General features: G+C 42.3%; 2 protein-coding genes and 1 long non-coding RNA gene across 3 annotated transcripts; 2 read left to right on the forward strand and 1 right to left on the reverse strand.

Annotated features, from left to right (window-relative positions):
• The first annotated feature begins 3394 nt into the window (after window positions 1-3394).
• On the forward strand, window positions 3395-3828 carry LOC125310004. The gene is made up of 3 exons (XR_007196224.1): window positions 3395-3437; window positions 3579-3611; window positions 3736-3828. It is a non-coding gene; the product is annotated as an uncharacterized LOC125310004 (long non-coding RNA).
• A 1378-nt stretch (window positions 3829-5206) lies between these two features.
• On the reverse strand, window positions 5207-19715 carry snx19b (sorting nexin 19b). The gene is made up of 12 exons (XM_048266731.1): window positions 19584-19715; window positions 16453-18136; window positions 16133-16271; window positions 15927-16027; window positions 15526-15645; window positions 14885-15006; window positions 14607-14700; window positions 14176-14338; window positions 13229-13358; window positions 11125-11309; window positions 9650-9737; window positions 5207-6844 (listed from the first exon to the last, which is right to left on the reverse strand). The coding sequence occupies exons 2-12, from the start codon at window positions 18124-18126 to the stop codon at window positions 6721-6723; spliced, it is 2940 nt and encodes a 979-aa protein (XP_048122688.1). The 5' UTR covers window positions 18127-18136; window positions 19584-19715; the 3' UTR covers window positions 5207-6720.
• A 1851-nt stretch (window positions 19716-21566) lies between these two features.
• Window positions 21567-24695, forward strand: il4i1 (interleukin 4 induced 1). Its single transcript, XM_048266700.1, has 7 exons — window positions 21567-21610; window positions 22180-22394; window positions 22650-22762; window positions 22991-23192; window positions 23293-23361; window positions 23691-23827; window positions 23933-24695. Exons 1-7 carry the CDS (start codon window positions 21580-21582, stop codon window positions 24693-24695), a joined length of 1530 nt encoding a protein of 509 aa, XP_048122657.1. The 5' UTR covers window positions 21567-21579.
• Window positions 24696-26140: the final 1445 nt, after the last annotated feature.

The following is a 26140-nucleotide window of genomic DNA, read 5'->3' on the forward strand; positions in this document are numbered from 1 at the left end:
GTATGCTTGCTTACATCCTCGTTCAAACTCAACGAACTTCAACATGTTGCTGACATATGCTAGCCTACTTGCAATATTGTATTTTTGAAGCTTCTACATTGGTGTTAATTTTGCACAATTGTCACTACCGGCACCGCGCCGCAATTTCGTGTAGGCAACCCGATTAACTTTTGATGCGCTCACAGAATCCTGGCTCTGAGCCAAAATGGGAGGGGTGGGGCCTGACGTGAGCTGTTATTGGATCAGTCCAGTGTCAATATTGAAATGTAACCAATGGGCCGCTGATTGTCCTTCCTTTGGGCCGATCGTTGGCCAAAATAATTAAATTATATATATATATAGCCTATTCTATCGGCCCAAAAGGTGCGTCGGCCCACCAGATGGCCAGTCCGCCCATACACATACAAGCGCCGTTGAATGAAGTTAACTGATGACAACATTAAAAAGAATCAAACGTTTAGTGATCATGAAATAATACCATACATGATAAGATGTAAACAAGCAGGGAGATAATAAAGATCAGTAGTTCTACTCAAACTACTTGTGCACGTAGGCTATGGAAGATTGGTCAAATCTAGGAAGTAGGAAAGTTTAAAGGAGAATTCCAGTGTGATATTGACCTAAAGTGTGTTGAAACATGATACCGAGAGTGAACGTATGTCTCATAGCCCATCTCGGCTTGTCCCCCGCACTCCAAAATCTGGCGCTAGTTAGCCGATGCTACCAACATCTTTTTCAATGGTGGTGCTTCGGCATCGGGCTAGCCATGCAAATGAATCACTGTTTTACACCATTTACGAGGGCTCAATGTATCTCCACACTTCATTGGTAGACTTCCGGGGCCCTGACATTTAAAAGCGAGACATTGAGAACTTTGAAAAAGCACTGGTAGTTTACTTACAAGGCGATTTATGCAGACAGTATCTTCAAAGTTTAAGCGTTTGCAGCCATCTTGAATTTAGTCCACGATAAATTCGGCGACAAGTAAGAATGAACAGGTATGATAAAGGGATCAGATTCCAAAAATAATTCAGTGGAAATGCATGGATTCCAGTTTCTTCCAGTAGCAGCAACTGGAATCCATGCATTTCCATGAATTATTTTTGGAATCTGATCCTTTATCATACCTGTTCATTCTTACTCGTCGCTCGACTTATCCTGACTAAATTCAAGATGGCTGCATTTCTCGGAATTCTCCTTTAAGTGAATGACGTGAAAGTGAAAGTAACCCCACTAACACAAAACGTTAAGGGAACGTTCGGGAACGTTATGGTTCCCTAAAGGTTAGTTCGAACCAAACCAAAAACTAACGGTTAGGGAACGTTCCCTAAGGGTTCTAACGTTCCCTAAACGTTAAGGGAACCAACCAACTAAAACGTTCTCCTGTGGTTGCACAGTACCTTCACACAACGTTCCCGTTCTTTGGTTGTTTTTTGGTTGTTCTGAGTGTGGTTTTGAAATGTTTATTTAAATAGGCTCCATTTCAGTTTTTGAAGTAACATACAAAATGTTTGCAGTCGGATTTAGATCCACTCAAATGATTGGTCTTATAAAATCTAAGTAAGGTAAACATCGTATCAAGATAATATTTATTTTAGGCTAATATCAATTTTACTAAATAAAAAAATATATACTTTTGTTCTTTTTTTTACCGTATTAGGTGAATGAACTTTAAACAAGAATCTATCAATAGAACACTTTTCACAACTAAGAAAATTCACTTCTTTCATTTCACAATTCATTTCAGTTCAATCAGACAGGCTCTCCCTTACACGTAGGCCTACCCCCACGCCAGTAGGGGGAAGACAGCGCCTCTGCTTTCAGGTGATCGATTGAAGTCTTGTCCTGACTTCCGTAAACAGGCTCTGTTTGAATTCCGTGATTCTTGAACACCGCTGGAAGAAGTCTTGGAATGGATTACACTCGTCTCGAATTCGATCTCACGAAAGTAAGTGAAATATGTTAGTTTCATGATGTAGGCCTAGTAGTTGTAATGCAAGCGTTTGAGGTTTAACCTTAAGTCCTTTCACTTTGGGCTTTGTTATATTCCGATTCTGCCAAGTTTGTAATTGACCAGAGCACATTGCTCGTTCGTCTTTGTTTGCTGCTGTTCTCAACGTGTTTTGCAGCATTGTATGTCTTGTGTCATCGTGTTAACCTGCTCACGTTGATGTTACAAATAATAGCACTAGGCTACTGTTTCTTTAATGAGTTTTAGTGTAGCCCTACAGTCAGTCCTTTTAGGCAAGTCACTCGGCAGCAGTGGTGTAGTCTAGTAGGCTAGTGGATACTGTATGTAGCTGGATCTAGGCTACTGTGATGTAGGCTAGTAGTTAGCTGGAATGGGTAGGCTATACTGTGATCGACCCCAAATGTATCCTAGTCTATTTTAAGTGGGTAGGCTATACTGAGATGGTGATGCTTTTTAAGTGGGTATAACCTACTGAACAGTCCTGCATATGTAGGCTACACTAGAGCCATAGAGAAGATAATGTATACATCGGCGGCCATCTTGTAACACAGTTTATCGGATAGACGACTCAAGTGAATACTGAATTTTGCCTTCAAAAAGCTGAGATCCGGTAGCCTATCTTGCAATTTTTGCTATGGGAAAATAACATGGGAAGATAATTATTGCACTCTCCCGGGAATGAAGAAGTCTGAAATGCAGACATTTTGCTCAACACACTTTTGTCCTCTGCCTTCGAGTGGTATGCTAACTGTGATCTTCGGCAGGCCTACGTTAAGACAGCAACTTAGATTTTTGCTACCCCAGACCTAACTTGCAATGTAACTTGTCATAGGTAGTTAGGTTAAATTAACACCCTTATCTCCTTATAGGCAAAGATGGCAGTTTTGGTTCCTTTTTGTAGGCGAACTTCAGAGGTCTGTTGGGAAGCATACAGGAAGGGGCGGAATGTAGGCTATACAGAGCTGCCAAACTGGCTTTACAAACTAAGCCCATGCATTTCTATGGATGCTGTGTCTCCCCATTAGAAATTCTCTGGGCTACAATACAAAAATCCAGTCAAAAGCTGGGCCAAATATCCAGTCAAGAAAATCTGGTTGTGTACAGGTGACTGATTGCTGCAATACTATCAATAATAGTTTTCTCTGTATGGAAATACTGCTTTGTTCTACTACTGGCTCACAAAAACTTTGTTCTCTTAATGTAGATTCATACACCAAAGCTATGGAAAAATGTCAGCGGCTGATGGACACTTCTAGCATTGAGGCGGAAGAAGATGCGAGCGTCCACAAAAGGCAGTGCAGGGTCACGTGATGGTAAGACCTCTTAAATACAGACTACATTATTTACACAATTCAAATATTCTTTTTGCAATCAGTGCAGATTGTATGGTATTTTATTTCAGATGAATCCGTTCCATAAAAAAGAAAGCATTCCAGGATGGTGCGTGTGCCTGGAAGCCCTGTCTGTAAGTTAACATTTATACATGTATTTAAGAAACCAGTTGAGTCATATTTCCTACCATGGAACTACTGACATTCATGTTTATTAACCTGGTGCATATCATGTGGCTGTTCTGATGTATTTGTCTTTTCCTGCCTTTTTTTAGGTCAGCAGATGTCACTGCCTCCACCACCTGCATGTGAGTTTTTTTTCTTTTTAGAGATTGTTTAATGTAACAGCATAGGTTTATCTTTTGCAAATGTCATGTGCAAGAAACCTACCATAAATGAACTGACCAATATTCATATTTACTTTCTTTTTAGATGAGTCAACACCACACAGGCAACCAGCTCATTGCCCAGAGCTGGATGGGTCTATTATAACGCCTGCCACTTCATCTTGGGACCCAGTTGAAGGTACATTGTCTTTGAATTTTCCATTTTCAAATAAATACAATTTCATGACAAGGAAGACATTCGAAAGGCCAACGAAAGTTAAGGTTGCTTTTGGTAGTACAAATACTTTCACCACAAAAACTGGTGCTCTAAATAGCGATTCTGTTGTCTTTGAAAGGTTCTCTTATTGACGCATTGAACGGCAGAAGTATTTCGGCGCAGAATAGACGTGTGCTTTCAGGAGCAGTCTATACATACCGCGGAACACATAATTAGGCGCTCTTTACTCTTCCCCTCCCATCTTTATACGCTAAACTCCCACTTTCCCCTGGATCCTCCTATGAATGCATATGCATGACATGACAAATGCAATCTGCCACTTTCAGCTCCCGCGACAGGCAGTTTGCGCTTTTACATGATTGCGGCCACATACCTAACAATGATTTTACACGCACATTGCGAAACAAATACGCCTGAAGTGGGCGCAAAAGCGTTAGTACATCTGGCCCAGAAAGCACTGTTTTGTTAGAAGACTTATGACTATGTCCATGTAGGACATAGGCTATGTGTGTAGGGGAGAGGGATCCACAGATAAATACATTCCTCAGCTCTAATCTAAGGATTCATACATTCTAAACATGCTATTATCTGTCACTTACAGAAGAGCTTGGGCTTGCCAATCCACATTAGTCAAGATCTGTGAAAAGAAAATAATTCAATCTCACACCATATTCATCATACCACCCTCATACTCGGTTCCTCTGAAACTAAAGAAATAGTCATAGATCTGAAGAGGAGACCCACTGTTAAAGCACCAGTCCATTTCTCTGGCAGACTTCAAATTCCTTGCTTGGTGCAGCAGTAATCTGAAATAGGACATTAAAAGCAGCCACATCAACAAAAAGACCTGGCAAAGACTGCACTTCCTCAAGCTACTGAAGGCATTCCATGTCAACAAAGGCCTGTTGGTACACATCTATAAAACCAATGCAAAGAGCATCCTGAATTCTTCTCTGAATTAATCTGGAATGTGACAGTCAAATAAAGAAGAACCCTATCACCAGTTAGCCTACAACTAGCCTATGGCTAGAAGAGAGCTAAAGGCTAACTGGAGTAACTCACTTCCAGTGAGTTATTGCATACACAGAGACGAGAAGGGTATGCATCCTCTCATTCAACTCTGTGGTCGATGGCAAATAAGTTCATGTACCCCAAAATTCGACTCAATTTAAACTCAAAACTTGAAAGCATAAACTTGAAGGCATAAACTCCAGAGTTCAGGGATCATCCAATCACAGACAGCATTGGAGTCAGGACTGTCACTGATTATCACCCTTTGTGCATTCACACCTCAATAATCCTTGCACTGTACAATGACGTGTAGGCCAAACATCACCACTGTTTTGGAATTAAGCAGCTCTTGCAATTTTATTCCATAGGAAAAAAGACAATCTAACCAGCAACCACACACAGACACGCACATACAAGCACAAGCACAAACAATACAGTACTTTTCATTTAAACAGCCAACAGGAGATGACACATTACTCTGTGTTAAAGCAAAGAAATGACTGGAATGCCTATTTAAAGAAAAAAAGTGCAAAAACATGATGGGCTAAACAGTGATAGTGATCGATAAGGCATAAACAACACAACACATTGATTACATTATCATCAATGCACTTTCACAGTGGGAAATTCATTCATTACTTCTGCCAGTAAGACAACCTCTGTGGCATTTGTTCATGTGTGCTGAGTGCTCTACAGACTCTACTGGCTGCGTCCTGTATACATTAAGGCCTCTCCTGTGCTGGGGTATCTATTTATTGATTGTATTTATTATTATTAACATTTACAGCAGCACATATAAATACACAAAGTTAATAAATACACAAAAACGACAATACAAAGGGGATTATCTGGCAACGTTAAGACAGATTTCCTCTGTGACATCTACTGGGGACGACCTCTTTAAGGTATGAGTTAATGGCAATCAGTGTGGACATAGCTCTTCAAAAATAACTGCTAGATTGTGTATTTCAAAGGAAAGTGTAAAATGCTGTAAAACTTAAGTTTCATTGTGAAGTACAAGATGACACACTGAAACACGTCACAATGGAGTTAGTAAACAAAGCTTAGTGGTATGTTGCTGTGACCACTTGTTTCCAAATAAGGCTCCTGTAAACAAATCCGCTAAAGTTCACTAGACACAAGAGATCAGGTGTAAACCAGCAAAGAGAAGGGGAACAACCCACAAAACATCACACGTTCTAGAGTTCTGCAATAGCATTGGTCTTAAGTGTAACCCTAATTCTAATTCTTGTCTCTGTTTGTTTGCTCATAGTTGGGGAATCAGTCGGAGATGTTGAATGTGGGAGTGTGAGGCTACATGCTCTGGAGCTTCAGATAAGACCCTGAAGGGAGAACAATATCCAGAACAAACACTGAAACACGCCACACTCTGCAGTTAGGAGGGAAACACTGCTCACGTCTGTGGTAACAGAGTGTATACAAAACGGTTTGAAGTTAGAAACTGCTCTCTGGTACTGAAATCACTCCTTTCTAGAGGTTGCAAGGACATGCAAGGGTGCATGCTAGCCTGCTAGCAGTCATGCTAACTTCAGAAATACTTGTTACCATGGTATTGCCCTCAAACTATTGCCTCAGTTTCTGAATTTCAAAGCCCACTGAGCACATCAACATGTCTGCACATGACAGACAATGGCACAATATCAGAAAGACACCCACGTGAGTGAAACTACACCAGACAGGAATGTGTGGTGTGAGTATATGTGAGGTGTGTGTGTGTGTGTGTGTGTGTGTGTGTGTGTGTGTGTGTGTGTATATGTATGGTGTGAGTATGTGCACGTCAGTGCATGTGTGTGTGTGTGTGTATGTAATCCTAAACGCTCGTCATGGCAGGAGCTTGTCTGCGTTCTTGGAGAGGCTGTGCAGTAGAGATTTCTGGAAGGCCTCCTCGGACACCTCTGGAATGAGAAACTCCAGGAGCAGGTCCCATATGGAATACACCAGGTGCCTGTCAGGGGCAGGTAGACACACAGCACATGCACAGGTGAGCGAGCGCACAGGACATGTGAGCTAAAGGCAAGGCAGACATCCCACAGAGCAAGGCCCCATCTCCCTATGAAGGACTGGAAAACATGACTCAATTCGGTGACTCAAACATGACTCAATTTGGTTCACTTTCCCATTAGCTCACAATGGAACTATTAAACAGATCCCAAAGTTCCAAGCTGCATTTGCTCCTTACCACACACACACACGTGGAAAAATACTTCACAACCACAACATACGATGTAGATGGGACCTATAGGTGGATAGGTGATTCATGGAAAAGTATTGCTACCATAGTTCATGAATAGGAAGTAATATTAAACCATATGTTTGGCCATAATCATGGGTAAATTTAGTTAAATGTTGAAAATCTGTCTATGATGCACTATAATTTAGTTTTCAGGGTCCACTGTAGGCCCATTAGCAGCCTTAACTTAAGCCCTATTCGGCCCATTAGCAGCCTTAACTTAAGCCCTATGCGGCCCATTAGCAGGTTAACTTACCCCTATGGGCCCATTAGCAGGTTAACTTACCCCTATGGGCCCATTAGCAGGTTAACATAAACCCTATCACGGCCCATTGTTAACTTACCCCTATGGGCCCATTAGCAGGTTAACTTACCCCTATGGGCCCATTAGCAGGTTAACTTACCCCTATGGGCCCATTAGCAGGTTAACTTACCCCTATGGGCCCATTAGCAGGTTAACTTACCCCTATGGGCCCATTAGCAGGTTAACTTACCCCTATGGGCCCATTAGCAGGTTAACTTACCCCTATGGGCCCATTAGCAGGTTAACTTACCCCTATGGGCCCATTAGCAGGTTAACTTACCCCTATGGGCCCATTAGCAGGTTAACTTACCCCTATGGGCCCATTAGCAGGTTAACTTACCCCTATGGGCCCATTAGCAGGTTAACTTACCCCTATGGGCCCATTAGCAGGTTAACTTACCCCTATGGGCCCATTAGCAGGTTAACTTACCCCTATGGGCCCATTAGCAGGTTAACTTACCCCTATGGGCCCATTAGCAGGTTAACTTACCCCTATGGGCCCATTAGCAGGTTAACTTACCCCTATGGGCCCATTAGCAGGTTAACTTACCCCTATGGGCCCATTAGCAGGTTAACTTACCCCTATGGGCCCATTAGCAGGTTAACTTACCCCTATGGGCCCATTAGCAGGTTAACTTACCCCTATGGGCCCATTAGCAGGTTAACTTACCCCTATGGGCCCATTAGCAGGTTAACTTACCCCTATGGGCCCATTAGCAGGTTAACTTACCCCTATGGGCCCATTAGCAGGTTAACTTACCCCTATGGGCCCATTAGCAGGTTAACTTACCCCTATGGGCCCATTAGCAGGTTAACTTACCCCTATGGGCCCATTAGCAGGTTAACTTACCCCTATGGGCCCATTAGCAGGTTAACTTACCCCTATGGGCCCATTAGCAGGTTAACTTACCCCTATGGGCCCATTAGCAGGTTAACTTACCCCTATGGGCCCATTAGCAGGTTAACTTACCCCTATGGGCCCATTAGCAGGTTAACTTACCCCTATGGGCCCATTAGCAGGTTAACTTACCCCTATGGGCCCATTAGCAGGTTAACTTACCCCTATGGGCCCATTAGCAGGTTAACTTACCCCTATGGGCCCATTAGCAGGTTAACTTACCCCTATGGGCCCATTAGCAGGTTAACTTACCCCTATGGGCCCATTAGCAGGTTAACTTACCCCTATGGGCCCATTAGCAGGTTAACTTACCCTATGGGCCCATTAGCAGGTTAACTTACCCTATGGGCCCATTAGCAGGTTAACTTACCCTATGGGCCCATTAGCAGGTTAACTTACCCTATGGGCCCATTAGCAGGTTAACTTACCCTATGGGCCCATTAGCAGGTTAACTTACCCTATGGGCCCATTAGCAGGTTAACTTACCCTATGGGCCCATTAGCAGGTTAACTTACCCTATGGGCCCATTAGCAGGTTAACTTACCCTATGGGCCCATTAGCAGGTTAACTTACCCTATGGGCCCATTAGCAGGTTAACTTACCCCTATGGGCCCATTAGCAGGTTAACTTACCCATTAGCAGCCTTAACTTAAGCCCTATTCGGCCCATTAGCAGCCTTAACTTAAGCCCTATGCGGCCCATTAGCAGGTTAACTTACCCCTATGGGCCCATTAGCAGGTTAACTTACCCCTATGGGCCCATTAGCAGGTTAACATAAACCCTATGCGGCCCATTCACAGCTCTTTGTAAAGGTAGTACATACAGTCGTGGCCAAACGTTTTGGCAGTGACCCAGAATTTGTTTTTGCAAACATCAGTCTGTTTGGTGGCGATTCACATCGTTTCTAGATCATTGTGTACAGTGATCAGATCAGGTGCATATTACCAGTGATTCATTGTAAATAGATTCATTAGCATAAACAGTTAACTGACCAGCACACATCATTTCAGTATAATCATATCATCAAAACAGGGGAAAGTGTGAAGGAGTGCCCTTATCCACGCTGACCCCAAAGGTACATTATGAATGTAGCTCTGAATGCGTACAAGTAAGCTGAAATCTATAAAGGTGTCTCATGTGAAAGGATAAAAATAATTAATATAATTTAATAATTAAAAATAAAATACGTTTGTGAAACAACATTTGTGTCACTGCCCAAACTTTTGGGCACAACTTCACATCACATAGGAAATAACAATATTGGACCATAAAGGCAATGAGACGTGGCCGATAGTTCTACAGCCATGCAAACCCGTACCTGTTTATGTGGGGGTCCTGCAGAGAGTCCAGCACAGTCGTCCAGGACAGTCTGTACCGCTCAGAGCCCAGCAAGTCAGACACCAAGTCTGGGGGAAATGAAAACAGCTGAGGGCGTCATGACAACAGAACCACCACTCTATTTTAGTGCAGTTTCTTTCTGCACTGGAACATCCACTTTCAGTCCATTCTATGCTGATGAAATACTGAGTGGGACTATTTAGAGTTTTGTGTTTTATAGGAACTTGACATATTACCAACAGTCACGTATGTCCAACCTCTTATGTGGATGTGTCACTTAATATTCATTTCTATACAAGCCAAGACGGCGGATTCCTAAAGAAACGCAAGCACCCACACCATACGTTTATCTAAATTAGCTATGTACCAAAAATTACATTTTATCGCGACTTCAAGAGCTGTAAACAGTGTTGTAAGGCTGCGCGGTACAAATCCTTTGGAGCTCCAGTGGAATTTTGAATTGCTGATCGAGAATTCTCGGGCTAACCGTTGATGTGCTGTGAGAAAGGTTGGGAATAAGCACCCACCAGCCCAGCACTAAACTCTGAGCGTGGTAAACAAATCCGATATTTCAGGCAGTAAAAGCCCCGGTAAGAACCAAACTAGATTTTGTTCAAATCTACACACCTGTGGCTACTGAAAAAATTAAGGTTAATTTAGCAAATGTTATTTTGAAGTATTAAAAAACATTGTCGTTTTAGAATTTTCGAATGAAATGGTTGGTAATTAGTACGTTTACGATATGTGTGTTGTGTTGTGACCTGTAATGAAGAATAAAGGCAGGCAATCTGTGCCTACTGAAACGTCTCAACAGCCAATGTAAATGACCAGATCAGGCTTGTCATTGGCACATGGGCCGTGCTGCTTGGGGATTGTTCAAGGAGGACCATGCAAGTGGATTCAAATATATTGAAGGACCATGCTATGCTAGTTACCAAAAAGTTGCTGTGCTCCTTTCAAAGTGTTCTGTGTGTGTGTGTGTGTGTGTGTGTGTGTGTGTGTACCTGGGAGCAGCTTCATGAGACAGTGTAGGGATTGCCTGCGTGTGTGTGTGTACCTGGGAGCAGCTTCATGAGACAGTGTAGGGATTGCCTGCGTGTGTGTGTGTGTGTTTGTCTGAAAGCAGCTTCATGAGACAGTGTTGGGAATGCCTGCCTCTGTGTGTGTGTGTGTACCTGGGAGCAGCTTCATGACTGCCTGCGTGCGTGTGTGTGTGTGCGTGCGTGCGTGTACCTGGGAGCAGCTTCATGAGGCAGTGTAGGGACTGTGTGTGTGTGTGTGTTGGTACCTGGGAGCAGCTTCATGAGGCAGTGTAGGGTCTGTGTGTGTGTGTGTACCTGGGAGCAGCTTCATGACTGCCTGCGTGCGTGTGTGTGTGTGCGCTGCGTGCGTGTACCTGGGAGCAGCTTCATGAGGCAGTGTAGGGACTGTGTGTGTTTGTGTGTGTGTTGGTACCTGGGAGCAGCTTCATGAGGCAGTGCAGGGATTGCCTGCGGGTCTCCTCCCTCTCCTGGAGGCTGCGTTGGGGGCGGGGCAGGACTGGGAGACGCCCTCCGGGCCAAACCGCCTCCTGCAGCACGCGCAGGTACGTTACCCAGTACTGAGTGCAGGTCAGATTACACACCTTTACCTCCAGCCACCTGCACACACGCACGCACGCACGCACGCACGCACACACGACACACACACACGCACAGACATACACACACAGTTTACTTCAGAATAAATATACATATGGACACAAATTTGACATGTGCAACGCAGCGCACACACACGCACACACAAACTCCTGAATGAGTTTGTTTGAGGATGACCTTGCTATGGGATTTTCACCTGAAGCCTGTCTGTAATAATTCTTCCAGACACTTTTCTTTCATTTCACCTGCATTCTCCTTGTCTCTATTCTTGACAGATTTATTTCAATCTTCACTGGTGCCATCTGGACTTAAACGTTGCTTTTACAAAGTATTTGGACTTTGTTACTTCCGCCCTCTGACCAGGGATTCAGTGACAAGCCAGGTGTCAGATAACCTTCCTCAGAAGGCCGTAAGGAAGGTGCGGTCACACACTGATCACACACAGACTGGCTCTGTGTGCTGGAGGGAAAGGAAAACCCCCATCATAAAACTAAGACACTGTGCCACTTCCTCCTCTTCACTGTCAGGGGGCAAACACACTAACCCCCCCACACAGCACTGACCCCTCTCCCTCTTACCCCCCACACAGCACTAATCCCTCTCCCGCACACAGCACTGACCCCTCTCCCTCTTACCCCCCACACAGCACTAACCTCTCTCCCCACACCCTCACCCCACCCCAACACAGGGCCTTTTCTTTGGTCTAGGATGCGTCTGTGGTCACCCTTCCCTGTCCAGATAAAAAAAAGTCCCCGTCTCTGCCTGGTGCATGTAGCCAGAGGCTAACTGCATCTATACATTCTATTGGGCTCTAATTAAAATGGAGACAAAAGCTAATTTCATAATGCTGCAAAATCTATTTGCTAGTTCAATACCAAGATCCAAAGCATAAATGTCAGTCGGCCAGCTTGATGCTTCCACAGGCCATGAGATAGCTTTAGCTCATGCACCAGATACTTTGCTCATTGAGAAACGTTGCACAAATTATGGTTAGTGGTTAACAGCTCATGTCTATATTCATCATACGCCATATTCAGACAGTGCAACTTCATGATTAAGAATGATTAAGAAATAATTTTGCAAATGATTTAACAAGCCAAGAAAAACAGAAGATGACGGAGTATACACAAAGTGTGAACTCTGACCCCTGCAGGAGGTATAAAGTACTAACAGGAAATCATATGGTTAATCCATTACTTCATTAGATTCTCTGTGCATCTCCTGGGAAGTCCAGCTGCTACTCCTACAGTTTCAATCTGCCATAATCTCAGAAGCCTCTTGAGCAACCAATCTGCCACCTTGGTTCATTCTCCACTAAATTTCTCTGAGTATGATTATTATCCTACATAATATTAGGACGATCAGACCTTATCTAATATGCCACACAACGTCTTAAAATACAGACCATGGTTTGGACGAAAGTGCTAAAAACTATAAACATAAAAATAATGTGTCATGCTATCTGAAATGTTTGGCAAACACACTTGAGCCCCTCCTCAGTGTAGCTTTTACACACGACCCTTGTTTTGTGTTCCAGGAATTCTTTTTATATTTACATAACAACCAGAATTTGCACGTGTAACTATATGTGACATATGAAAATGCTGATGTTGATCATAGACTGTATATATAGAACTATAGATCTATATTAGTAAATAGTTAACAGTCTATGATGTTGACAGAACATCAATTGAAACTGACAGAAATTGACAGGCAACATTAAACAGCTTTGCTTTGTGATTTGCTATGCTATCCATTTAGCCGTTACACTATATATTTTTTAACATTGACATGTCCCTACACAGTTTCCAAAGAAACCCTTTCAGATGCATGAGGCCCCTGCTTTGCTGGATGGATTCAAATGTCTGTAACTGAATGCTGCTGTTTAGCTTCATATTAGATGTGTACAGGTGTGTCCTTACCTGTCGATGAAGGTGCCAAAGAGAAGGTGCAGAGTTCTCTGGATGTTCTCGGTGCACAGCCAGCTCCACTGGTCCTTCATCAGCATACACAAGACATCCAGGGCCACATCACCCACTGCAGTCTCCAGCACTGTTGAAGACACACACACAAAAGCAAACACATAAACACAAGAGGCTGTAACGGTTGAAAATGCTAATAACAGGAAAATGCTAATAACAGAAATGGGATGCCATCTTTGTAATGTCCATTTTATGGCAGCTGTTTACTGATGTGTTTTTAAGCTTCCAGCCTCCCTTTGGGTAACCCTGTGTTTCACGTCACAACACTAGGAATTGTTGGTAATTCCCTTGAGTAAAGTCTACATAAATGGCACAGAAAGGGTGCAGGCGACCCCTCATGCACTTCCTAATCTCACAGAGGGTAAGCCCTTAACCCTCATGCATTTAGCGTGATCATACTTTAAAGTCTTTGAGTCTGTGAGTGTCGACATTGACATTCAGCTTTTGAGGGTGCGACTGTCTACCACTCAGCAAGCAATAATGAGTGTTGGATTACACCGCCCTCTGGTGTGCTTACAAAGAAACTGCATGCTCAGTCTACCGCTCTAACTCATGAGGGCCTCTCAGGAAGACCTTTGAGCTTTGTTTCCTGAAACGAAGAAGGAAAACAGCGAGGGGAATACCCAACCTTGAAGGGAAGCACATTTATTCTGAGAAAACATAATAGTTAATAAATATTATTAGTAATTGCTGTAAATGGAATAACTAATTAACTACATAAAAAGCCAAGGTGGGACACGACACAGCACAAAGTGTTCAATAACATTTCTTCAAACATGGTCACAATGCAGTGAACTAACCAAATGGGAATGGACAAAGCAGGGGAAGCAGTACAAGGTCTAGGCCAGCTAAATAAAAGCTAGCTAGTTAAATAAATGCCTTCAAACCTGAACTTAGAGTCCTAGATCGTCCACAGTCCTGTCCCTCCATATTCGGTTTGAGACCTCCCTCTCCTTTAGAGCCAGTCTCCTGTAAACTAGTCTTGACCACAAGAATCTCCTGCTCCTGAATGAAGGTCTCGAGTCCAGCCACAGACAGACCATTGAACACCTGTCACAGGTGTGGAGATTTTAAGGGAACAATTTAACAACTTAACCTCAGATCCACAATAATAAAGAACTTCATTCAACACAATTATGCAATAGCTCTCTCTCTCTAACACACACACACACACAGAAAGAGAGAGAGAGAGAGAAAGAAACACACACACACACCTTCTGCTACCCTTTTCAGATCATAGTTTGAGAGAAAAAAATATTTAACACAATTCAGTTAAAATATTCAGAATAGTCTAATAACTATGCTGGGATCTACATACCGTGCTTGCCTCATCAAAGCAGTACAACACTTTGGGCATGATATCTGTTACAATCAGAGCAGGAGCAGTTTTACTGGAGAACCTCAGTCGCGACCTAAACATGAAGACAAAGTAGTGTACAGCTTTTCAGTGTTTCATTCATTCATTCATTCATTCAATCAATCAATCAATCAAATCATTCATTCATTGGAAGTCTGACTTAAGATCACTTTGACATGCACACATCTTGACAGATACACAGAGAAACACCAGTGCTAAGAGCCTCTGAGGTGACGTACTTGGATTTTTTGTCAGAGGTCAGTTTGCCGTCCGTCTCTACCTCCACATCATCCGTGGGACTCTGCAGCTCTGAGCGAGGGAAGGCCGTCTTCAGCGTGTCCACTATAGCATTCATCACTATCTGCCTCAACAAAGAATCAATCACAATACATTGAGCTAACTTATCCAGGGCGACTTACAGTGAGCTAACTACAGGGAAAGTCCCACTCGATCAATTCGGGGGTTGCTCAGGAAAGGTTTTCTTTTGTTATGTTGCTGTCTTACTTGTCGATTTCTGTGTCTCTTATACATGCATGCATGTATGTATGTATATATGTATGGGTATATATTTGTGTATATATATATATATATATATATATATATATATATATATATATATATATATATATATATATATATATATATGTATATGTGTGTGTATGTATGTGTGTGTGTATGTTTGTATATGTAACTGAGTATGTACTGTATATGTATGTACCTCATTTGTTTGTTCCTGTCATGTAATGTGTTCCCACTGGTGTCTCTACAAGTACTACAATAAAGTAAAAAAAAACGTGTGTTTGTGTGTGTGGGGCCCTGTTCACCCGCTTTTCCAACATAAAACCCAGTGTTGCCCAGTGTACTTGGGACAGACACGTACCTTGTCTATCCGTGACACAATGAACGGCTTCTTCACAAAGGCAATCCTTGCATCTGTATTGAGAGCGAGAAACTCTTGCATTTCATCACTGTTGGCAGTTTCTGGGATGGCACAGAGTTGCTGTAAAAAAACAAATCTAATGGTTTAATCATCTCAGTTCATTTCAGCCACATAGTCCATCTAACTGGGAAGGACTCAATTGACAGTTTTAACAACACAGGGTCAAAAGGCATTTTCTAGAACAAAAGAATTTTCCAGTACAGTTACACATTATGTACAGAACTGTATTCCAGAACTACAGTATATGTGCATTTCCCTCACCATCAGTAACAAATCTTTGTTATTCCCAAAGTATGAACAATGCAATTATAACAATGGTTTAGAAAATGAGAGTACCAAACCTTGAGAAAATTTTCCAGTAAACTTTTCCTGGCTTCAATTTTATCTGTGTCCATGTTTCCAAATGGTAAATCTGGAAAGATCTTCTTTGGACCTTTAACATCTTCAAAACCCGCCCCAAAAAACAACATGAGACTGTTAGTACACGGAGGGGGGCAGCATAGGCCTACATGCATTTAATGAACTGTGTGCTTTATGGTGGCCGCACTTTTAATGATCTTGCGTAGTTCCGGTTTTTCCTCCAAGCGGGTTTGCAGGTTGAGAAATTCACTGTATCTGCGATTCACCATGTGATAAGCCACAGGTTGCACAGCGCAGGGGTTATCCGAGTCCAGCGCCGTTTCATACTGAAACAACATGCAAACACAGTCTACATTTTAAATATACAAATTAGTCACTTAAATGCATTGCTTTTCTTTCATTCTTCAGATAACTCACTACACACTGGTCCAGTGAATCACTATCCGGTCAGTGTCTTTGTTAAAGCACACACTCACAGTAAGATGTATTTTGAGGAGGGGTACTCACTTTCACCGTGTACAGAGTGTACGGATGGGAGCCGGTACCCCTGTGCTCCTTAGCTATGATGGTCCCAGTGATGCGGAGGTTTTGGATAATAACGGGGCCTTCAGGGCTGCTGAGAGGGTCAAAGGTGAAAGAGCCCCCAGTTGGTGAGGAAGCCAGTAGCGGTGCCATCACAGCGAGCTCGTTCGGACTCACCGCCATCCCGGCTACCTGCTGCTGATCCACACCCATCGCGGCCTTAGACCCAGCGGGGCCTTCTTCCTCCAGCTCGTGGAGGGTGCAGAAGCTGGACGCTTCTTCGATCTTCCCCACATCTGCCACGGAGGCTCTGGGATCGTCAGAGACCAGAACCTTGGGGCAGGACAGCTCCGACATCCCCGAGAACTCGGACAACTCGTCCTCGAGGTCCACGATGCCCTCCAGCGCCGCCTCGGCGACATCCTCCTTTGGCTTGTCCGCAAGCTCGAAGATGGGACTGATGAGGACGAGGGACTCCGTGGAGTTTTTCTTGAGCTCGGAGAGAGGGGAGTCCTGGTCAGAATCGTTCTCGTGATAGAAAGGGTTGGACTTGCCGGGCCTCAGGAAATCCATTGGCCTCCGCACAAGAATGGGAGCAAGACCTGCTGCTGTAAGATCAGTCACAGGCCTGGATGAGTCCTCGTCAGCGTCCTGGTGAGAGCAGTTCTCGGCAGAGTCTACGACATCTGCAGTGGGTGTCTCAGCCGCGGGGACGTCTGCTTTACTGGGCCCGTTCGACTTCTCTGGTACTTTGGGAACAGGATGCGCCTCCGTCTCCTGAGCAGGCGTTGGTTCTGGGGGAGTTTCAAGGTGCAGAATTTCCTCGGTGCCGGTCGGCTTTGGGACAGGATCAACGGCCTTCGCGAAGATCTCCACGATCATCATGTTGAGCCAGTCGGGGTCCGAGAGCTTCGTGATGAGGGGCAAGAGGACGTTACAGGTGATTAGCTCGCCCACCACAAATCGTCCCGTTCGGGTTTCCAGGTGGGGTGCAGGAACGAGCACGTGCAAAAGCAAGTCCACAATCGCCCTGGCGTAATTCACCTCGACGGCAGAGCTCTTAAGGGCCGGATGAGGAGTGCTCTCTTTAGAATAGAGCTTCCACATAATGTCTCGGGAGTTGTCATCTTGCTGATTTTGTGCATCCACCAGGTTTTCCTTAGCCCTCATGTAGCTCTGAAGGTGACATCCAAACAGATCCAAGGTCCTCTGTGTTAAAGCTTTTGTGTCCACCCTCTTGCTGCGTAGCTTCAGCTCCATCGCCATGGAGATCATTGCTCTCTCGACCTCGTTCTCGAACTCATGCTCTGGGGACACAGTGCTGTACCACGATGACACAAAGTCTCGGATGATCTTGGTGACGGTGTTTTCGATCTCGCGGTCGAGCAGCTGCTCACTCTCTACGGAGGAGGAAATCCTCTCCATGGTGACAAACCGCTCTAGGTGAACGACCCTGTTTGACTCAAGGATCACCTGAGATCCGAGCCAGGCACCCAGCACAACAAGGAAACTTGTGAAGATGCACAGCAGCCACACGTTCACCAGCAAGTGGAACAAGATCATCCAGGCCAAGAAAGCACCAACTCCCAGCAGTCTTCTCTGGCCCAGCATGTCGACCAAGCCCCATGATTGGGAAGCAAGGCCGGCTGGAGAGGACATGATGGAGCCCCTGATTAAAGAAAAAGTTAAGTTTAGATTCACAAATTACAGTCAGTGTTGGGAATGATAGCTGGTTGACGGCATGGTTTTGATGGACAGTAGGGATCGACCAATTATCGGCCGGGCCGATTATTAGGGCCGATATTTAGCATTTTTATAATAATTGGCATCGGTCATTTTTTCCACCGATAAGCCGATACTGAAATGGATAAAGAATGAAACGCGCTACTTTGTCTGTAAAGCGTCTCTCACAGTCTAGTTGCTGCTTTTTGACGGACTGTCAGAAAAGACTACAGGCACCCAGGGTCAGCCGTAATTTAATCAGACCTTAACTAAATCGTGTCCTGAGCTTACAATTACGTGCCTTTTAGGCTCACAGAAGTGTAGCTTATAGCCTACATATGGACACAAATTGCATGCTTAAATAGCCTAAGAACTATTTTAAAACTGTTTTGTTAAACTATTAAACCATAACACTTGCCATCACGCATGCACCTCTTCCTCTCCCTATCCCTCTCTCGTGTACTCACACACACGATGGCAAAGCATCCTCTTTGTGACAGGTCTCTTACAAGCACATAGCCCATTGTGTATGCCTATGGAAATAATTGCTATCAGTCAGCTCTTGGATTAACATGATACACAGGATTTACACTTGAGATGCAAGTTGATAGACAATTGTGTATCAAAATAAGAAAGAAAAGTTAGCATAATTAAATGCTTTTGAATGAAAAATTTCAGCATATTGCCATAGCCTAGGCTACTATCTACCCGCCTTTTTGACAACTGAAATATCGGTTTTACATATCGGTTATCGGCCTCCTGTTTTGGTAATAATTGATATCGGTATCGGCCCTGAAAAAAACATATCGGTCGATCCCTAATGGACAGTTCTGGGGGACTAGTCTTAAGCACCTCATTTGGCATACAGCTCGAGGAGAGTAAGGAAAAGGGCACGCTGGTCACCTCAAAACTGGGAACAAGCCCGTGCACAATCTGTTTAGTTGTCTTGAGATTGTCTTGAGCACGATTGACGTGTGTGCGTTAGTTAGTTAGTTAATTTGGACTCAGGTCTTGGAGATGGTTGACAAGTGAAGAATGCACAAAATGGCAAACCATCATAACGTTAATGGAAAAACCACTTGTCAAACCAAGTGCATGGTTAGCAACCCACAAGCTAGCTGGCCAGACATTTTCCGAAACGTTACAATCATGATTCTGATAAATGTACCCTATTCCCCATGGTTTAGCAGTTTCCAACTACAATGAATCATATCACACTATAGTGCGCTTGATAACAAGCTACCGTTTTTAGCCAGCGATACATCGTACTGGTATCTACGGCTAGTTACCTCCTGCTATCTATATCTCTATCTGATGCATAACTTAGCAAGCGAAATGCACCACTTCCAATTTAGACTGTATGTGAAGACGCCAAGTCACCAAAACGTACCTACCTTATTCAATGACTTGTCGTGAAAAATGCCGAGCCTAAATATTTAATATGTAACATCATTCCGAGCACCATCATTAAGAGTCTTTTCTGTTTACAATTTTTTACCCAACAGGTTGTCTTCTTCTATGGTATGACATAGATTGGTAACAACTCTTCACTGCCACCCGCTGGACTACTGAGAAACGTGATTAAAAGTGACATTTCTATAAGAAATACTCTATGTTTATGATATATATATATATAGATAGATAGATAGATAGATAGATAGATAGATAGATAGATACTTTATTGATCCCCAAGGGGAAATTGAAGGTCTCAGTAACATACAGACATCACACACAACATGCACTTACAGCAGAAAAAGTATTACTTAAAAAAAAAGAAAGATACTTTATTGATCCCCAAGGGGAAATTCAAGGTCTCAGTAGCATACAGACATCACACACAACATGCACTTACAGCAGAAAAAGTAATACTTAAAAAAAAAAAATCCACTGTACAATAGAGACAGTAGAAGATAAACATGATACTAAGATACTAAATACTAAATATACTATATAAACTAAATCAAATATCTAATTGCCTGAAATGAAATGTTTTTTCCTATATCCCGTGTCAACTGGAACAACATGGAAATTGCATGTTTCAGGTTCAGGTTGTAGTGATTTCTATATGGGGCCCCTATTAGACCAACTTTACAGTGTGAGAGATTACAACAGGGTTCCCACTTTCAAATGTAAAATTCCATGACTTTTCCCAGACATGAACCCTGAATTTCCATGACTTATAATGAATAGTATAATATACTGACCAATGATTTCAGAGCGCCTGTGTAGCGGTCAAGAATCTTTCTAAGAGCGGGAGATGAATAAATGGGCATTGAATAAACACAGATGGGCTACTCAAGCAAGCAGTAAAGCTATAAGCAGATATACACAAAAATATATTTTTATTAATGTATTTTGACAAGTACATTGCTGCTTCAACAAAATTACCTGATATTCCATGACTTTGCCCCAAAAATGATAAAATTCCATGACTTTCCATGTCTGGAATAGACTTTCCAAAAATCCATGATATTCCAGAAATTCCATGACCCGTGGGAACATACAACTAACCACAATATGTCCAAAATGAGTTCTGAGCAGACATCATCACTACCATCACTAGCAATAGTTGAATGAGGACAAGAATGGGGCAATAGGCTAAGAAACCAGTCCAAAGAGGAGTCCAGTTTCAAGTATTAAGCTGTTATTGGTGTTTTTTGTGATTTGCTGCATTACCTTAAGATCTTGTCAACCATCTTGATGAATTTAACCTCTTCAACAGGATCCCCCAAATATTTTATAGGCTACAATTTGTGAGCTTTTGATAGGCAATTTTTTTTATATAATTTGATAGGCCTAATTCCAAGGATATTTGTGTTGTGAACCCTGAAATGATAATTTCATTAACAAAGTGTTCCTGATGATTGATTGATAAGAAAATTAGGTATGTTAATGAACAGAGGGAAATGCTCTAATCTAATTTGTTCAGAGTGGATGAACCTGGAGCTGGCGTGGGAACAGATTTATCACTGGACAGAAGAGCCCCCCACACACCCATGGCCGTGTCATTACTCTGTGGGCAGTTTCACAGGTCCTGCTTCCTCCCTTCAGGTCCTTTTCGACTTGTGCTCCGTATATAAAGCTACTCACCCCTCTCAGTTATGTCAGAGTTTTTTTTTTTTTACATGGTTGACAAAAGAGTCTGGCTGAGTTGCCTTTGATGAAGGTGAGTTGCCCCCTCTTTCATCTCTCAGAATCATGTACATTTGTGGGAAAGAAAGAAAAGTAGGCGACTTAAAGATTAATAGGACAATGCTGTAATGAAATGTACAAAATGTCATTTTTGATGGTAAATTTTAATTTCAGGCAGCTCTTTTCTCTTCGCGTATGCTACAGACTTTTACATACCCTCGGAGAGTCACACCAAAGAGAACACAGTTTAGGGGAAAGATGTCTAAGAGCTGGATGCTTTGTCGCTATGGTAAGTAAGACACTGAAGACTTGTGTTCTTACAAGAACGTATATGAAAATCTGTTAGTTGATGCGTAATTACACTAATAATTGTGATAAAGTAAAACTTTCACTATTTTTTAGTCCTTGAAGTATAGCTAAAAACTTTAAAGATTTAAATTTCTGAATGAGCGGCTATGTTTGTAAGATGTTTGTAATTAGGCACTAATAAACAAAAATAGTATAAAAAGTAACTATGCCAGAGGGCTTTTAGCATGAAAAGATAATCTAAGGATCAATCATTATGATGAATGATTATTGTGATAGGTCACGATGAATATTAGGATGAATGAAGAAGAAGTAATCAAGCTCAGCAATAAAAGCTCAAACTCAGCCAAAACTGGGTATGGGTAAATCTGGGTATTCGTAACATTCCTGGGATGGTGAGAAGTGCAGCGTGTTATCTGATGTCAGCCATCTTGATCAGGCCAAAAGAGTTTCTCATGTTGCCCAGCAGCTCCCTGCTTGACACCACCCAGTTTCATACGTGAAACAGAACCATGTGATTTTAATCTAACTAAGCGTTTTATCCTTTTCTAGCGCCAGTTGCAGTGGTACTCATCATCATCTTCAGTGTTAAAGGTTACATTGAAGACCCTCTTCTGGCTTGCCTGCAGGATGCTGACTACAATGAGCTTCTTGACATCATGAATCAGGGTCTCCCCTTAACCAAAACTCCACAGCATGTAGTTATCGTTGGTGGGGGAATAGCTGGACTGACTGCAGCCCAACTCTTAGAAAAAGCTGGACACAAGGTTTGTTTATCACAATGCATGTACAGGGGGGTATTTCAAGTATGTGGTTTAGTGACAAACCTGGGTAATTTAACTCATAGGAGGTTTACTACTTACTGTACTAATAGAAGAGCTGTGTGATATAACAAAACATAGGGCTCTTGTTGTAAGACAGGTTTACCAGTTCCTCTGAGTTAACTTACCCAGATATATATGTTGTTCAAATAGTTTGCTCCTGTGTAGATGCCCTTGGCCTTGTCTTGTATGTGTAATCAGGTGACTATCATTGAGGCAAACCATCACTTGGGCGGCCGTGTGGAGACCTATAGGAATGAAAGGGAGGGCTGGTACGCCGAGTTAGGAGCCATGAGGATTCCCAGTTTTCACAAGTGAGCACACAGCATTCCACTAAACCTTCCACAAAACATTGACAAGCAGGTGTGGGTGCCTTTCATCCAGAAGACAAATGGGATAAATGAGTTTTATATAATAATAAAAAAGCGTAATAATGTTATTTATTACCAATATGTATTTATAAAATATTTTTCTTAATTTATTTATAGTTGCATTAAAAACAAAGCAATTAATCCACTGAATGCATACTTGCTTTATTTCAGGATTCTGTTCAATTTCATGGCCAAGTTGGGACTGCGGCTAAATACTTTCATTCAGGATGACGACAACACATTTTACTATGTAAATGGGTTACTGCAAAGAACCTCCATTGTTAAGGACAACCCAGATGTATTAAGATACCCTCTCAATGAAGCCGAAAAAGGGAAGTCAGCAAGTCAACTTTTTGATATGGCGCTATGGAAGGTACTGACCACACCTATGTAAACAATGCTGTGTTGAAAAACAACCTCTTGAGGATGTAGTTCTTTAAACAAATACATGTTAATGAATGTTATCTTCACAGATGAGAGATGACTTGAACACCATTGGCTGCAATTCTGTTTTGGAAAAATATGATTCATACTCAGTAAAGGTAAACAACGTTTTACGTACAGGTTATAATTCATTAGTCTACGACTACAGAATGTTAATTTTATGATGAGCTGGGGTCATCATTATTTGCAGCAATGCATTTTATCGCATTCCACATATATTCTGCATGCTTAGGTTAAATGTTGTAAATGTAAAAGTAAGTCAGGCTTCTGTCTTTGTAATCTAGGACTTCTGCTACTGGGTGCTATGCATATTCAGCTGCCTATCACTATATGATAATTGTGGCTTATGAAATGCTGTAATAATATAACAATATAACAAATGTTACGATAACAGAATGTAGTTGATGCTGGTCCATGTCCATTTCAGGAATATTTGGTAAAAGAGGCTAACCTGAGCCGAGGAGCCCTCAGGATGATAGGAGACCTCCTGAATGAGAACAGCATTTTTTACACGGCTCTAACAGAGATGCTGTACATTCAGTCGGATATAAATGACAACATTGAGTAAGACCATGTTTCATTTCACGATTGATTGACATGGAGAATGAATAAATGTTGTGTGAATAACATGACTGGTAGCACTGCTCTAAATTATGTCTCTGTTTTCAGGTACTATGAAATCACCGGTGGCTTTGATCTCCTGACAAGAGCAATGACTGATATGCTCAACAGCACCATCATTTTTAATTCAAAGGTCAAACGCATAACCCAGTCTGACAACAGTGTAACCGTTACATACCAGGACTGGCGCAGCTCCTCCACTCTGTCTAACATAACCGCTGACTATGTCTTACTGACTGCTTCGGCAAAGGCCACGTTGTTTGTTGAATTTCAACCTGCCCTGTCAGAGCTCAAGTTGGAAGCGCTACGCTCGGTCCACTACACCACCTCCACAAAGGTGGTGCTCAGTTTCAGCGAGCGGTTCTGGGAACAGGCTGGCATTAAAGGTGGCAAATCCATCACTGACCTGCCCTCTCGTTTCATATACTACCCTAGCCATGGGTTTTCTGGGAAAGGAGGGGCCCTCTTGGCATCCTACACGTGTTCCGATGACTCTGCCCTGTTCCAGGGACTGAGGGATGAAGAGCTGATGGAAGCAGTGCTAAACGACTTGGTGAAGATCCACGGAGAGGGTATACGTGGTCTCTGCACGGGCGGCGTGGTGAAAAAGTGGGGTTTGGATCCCTTCAGCCTGGGAGCTTTTGTAATTTACACCCCTTACCAGCAGACCGATTACGCCTCTGTTTTGTTCAACAGCGAGAATAGGGTTCATTTTGCAGGGGAGCATACAGCCACACCGCACGCTTGGATTGAAACTGCAATGAAATCTGCCATCAGAGCTGCCAGAAACATTAACAAATTGACAGTATAAGACCATGAAAAACAGTGCTTAGACTGTATCTGACCAACTCAGGTGTTTTTGTGAAAGTCTCACCTCCGGCCATAAACTGCATGGAAAATGTCTGTATAACTGGGCAACTATGGTTTGTTTGAAATTGGGACAATATGTCTGATGCTGTAGGTCCATATTGCTATAATTCAATTAATGAGTAATATGTGATACTGTAGGTAATTATAAGGAATAAAGTTGAATCTAATGTGTGAAACTGAATATCAAACAAGGACCTCAAATAAAATGCTCAAGTCTGTCAACTTTTATGTCTCAAACTGCAAAGTAAAAACGTAGTTGAAGCTTTATGCTACATTATAGCTATATTATTATTATTATTATTATTATTATTATTATTATAACCTTTATTTAACCAGGTTAGTCTCATTGAGATATAAAAACTCTTTTTCAAGAGAGACCTGGCCAAGATAGCAGAACAAATAGTTACACATCACAATCACAAAACAAACACAAAAGAGGCAAGACAACTCAAGTGCATTCCAGATTAAATAAAAGTACCATTAATTAAAACATTTGCACTGGATGGACTCATGTTCTATGGCTTTATAAACACCTTTAAAATCATTTAAGGAAATTAGACACTGTAGTTTGAGTGTTTTCTGTAGTTCATTCCAAGCAGAAGGTGCAGCAAACATGAAAGCCTTCTTGAACAACTCTGTCCGGGCTTGAGGTACATTCAATAAAATAGTGTTCTGAGACCTTAAGGCATAAGTACTATATGTTAAAGAAAGAAATCCAGATATGTAACATGGAAGCCTACCTATAATGCCCTTATATATGACGATATAGAGGTGAGTAAGTCGGCGATTTGACAGAGAGGGCAAATTCACTGTGGAGTAAAGTGTGCAGTGATGAGTGAGGGGTCTGCAATTTGAAATGAACCTTAAAGCTCCATGATACACAGCATCCAACATCTGAAGACACTTTGATGGGGCATTCATGTACAACAGATCACCATAATCAATAATAGGAAGAAATGTGGCATTGACTAGCCTTTTTCTGGCAGAAAAAGTAAAACAAGATTTGTTCCTAAAGAAAAAACCTAGCTTCAATTTCAACTTGTTCACTAAGTTCTGTATATGAAGCTTAAAAGAAAGGTGGTCATCAATTAAAAAACCTAAGTATTTATAAGATGAAACTATCTCAATTGTTTTACCCTGATTGGTAACAATATTCAGGTCTAACTTATTTTTCCTTGAGTTTGAAAAGACCATTACTTTGGTCTTCTCAGCATTAAGCTTTAATTTATAAAGCTGTGCTTGCACTCTGTGAAAAGCAGTTTGCAAATGCTCAAATGCCTTCCTTATGGTAGCAGCACAACAATAAATAACAGTGTCGTCTGCATAAAAATGGAAAAATGCATGTTGTACATTCTCCCCCAGACAGTTTATATAAATAGTGAATAA

Source organism: Alosa alosa, chromosome 16 (assembly GCF_017589495.1).
Source record: "Alosa alosa isolate M-15738 ecotype Scorff River chromosome 16, AALO_Geno_1.1, whole genome shotgun sequence".
In the NCBI taxonomy this organism is placed as follows: domain Eukaryota; kingdom Metazoa; phylum Chordata; class Actinopteri; order Clupeiformes; family Clupeidae; genus Alosa; species Alosa alosa.

Bases quoted from the DNA above. Each gene is read 5' to 3' on its own strand.
- snx19b (XM_048266731.1), bottom strand. From the start codon at position 18,126: ATGTCCTCTCCAGCCGGCCTTGCTTCCCAATCATGGGGCTTGGTCGAC. The intron at 14,339-14,606 runs GTATGTAGATCC...CACCTGTGACAG, and splicing joins GCTTTGATGAGGCAAGCACG to GTGTTCAATGGTCTGTCTGT. The intron at 13,359-14,175 runs GTTTGAAGGCAT...TGTCTTCAACAG, and splicing joins ATCTAGGACTCTAAGTTCAG to TGCTGGAGACTGCAGTGGGT.
- il4i1 (XM_048266700.1), top strand. From the start codon at position 21,580: ATGTCTAAGAGCTGGATGCTTTGTCGCTATG. The intron at 22,395-22,649 runs GTTTGTTTATCA...ATGTGTAATCAG, and splicing joins TAGAAAAAGCTGGACACAAG to GTGACTATCATTGAGGCAAA. The intron at 23,362-23,690 runs GTAAACAACGTT...TGTCCATTTCAG, and splicing joins ATGATTCATACTCAGTAAAG to GAATATTTGGTAAAAGAGGC.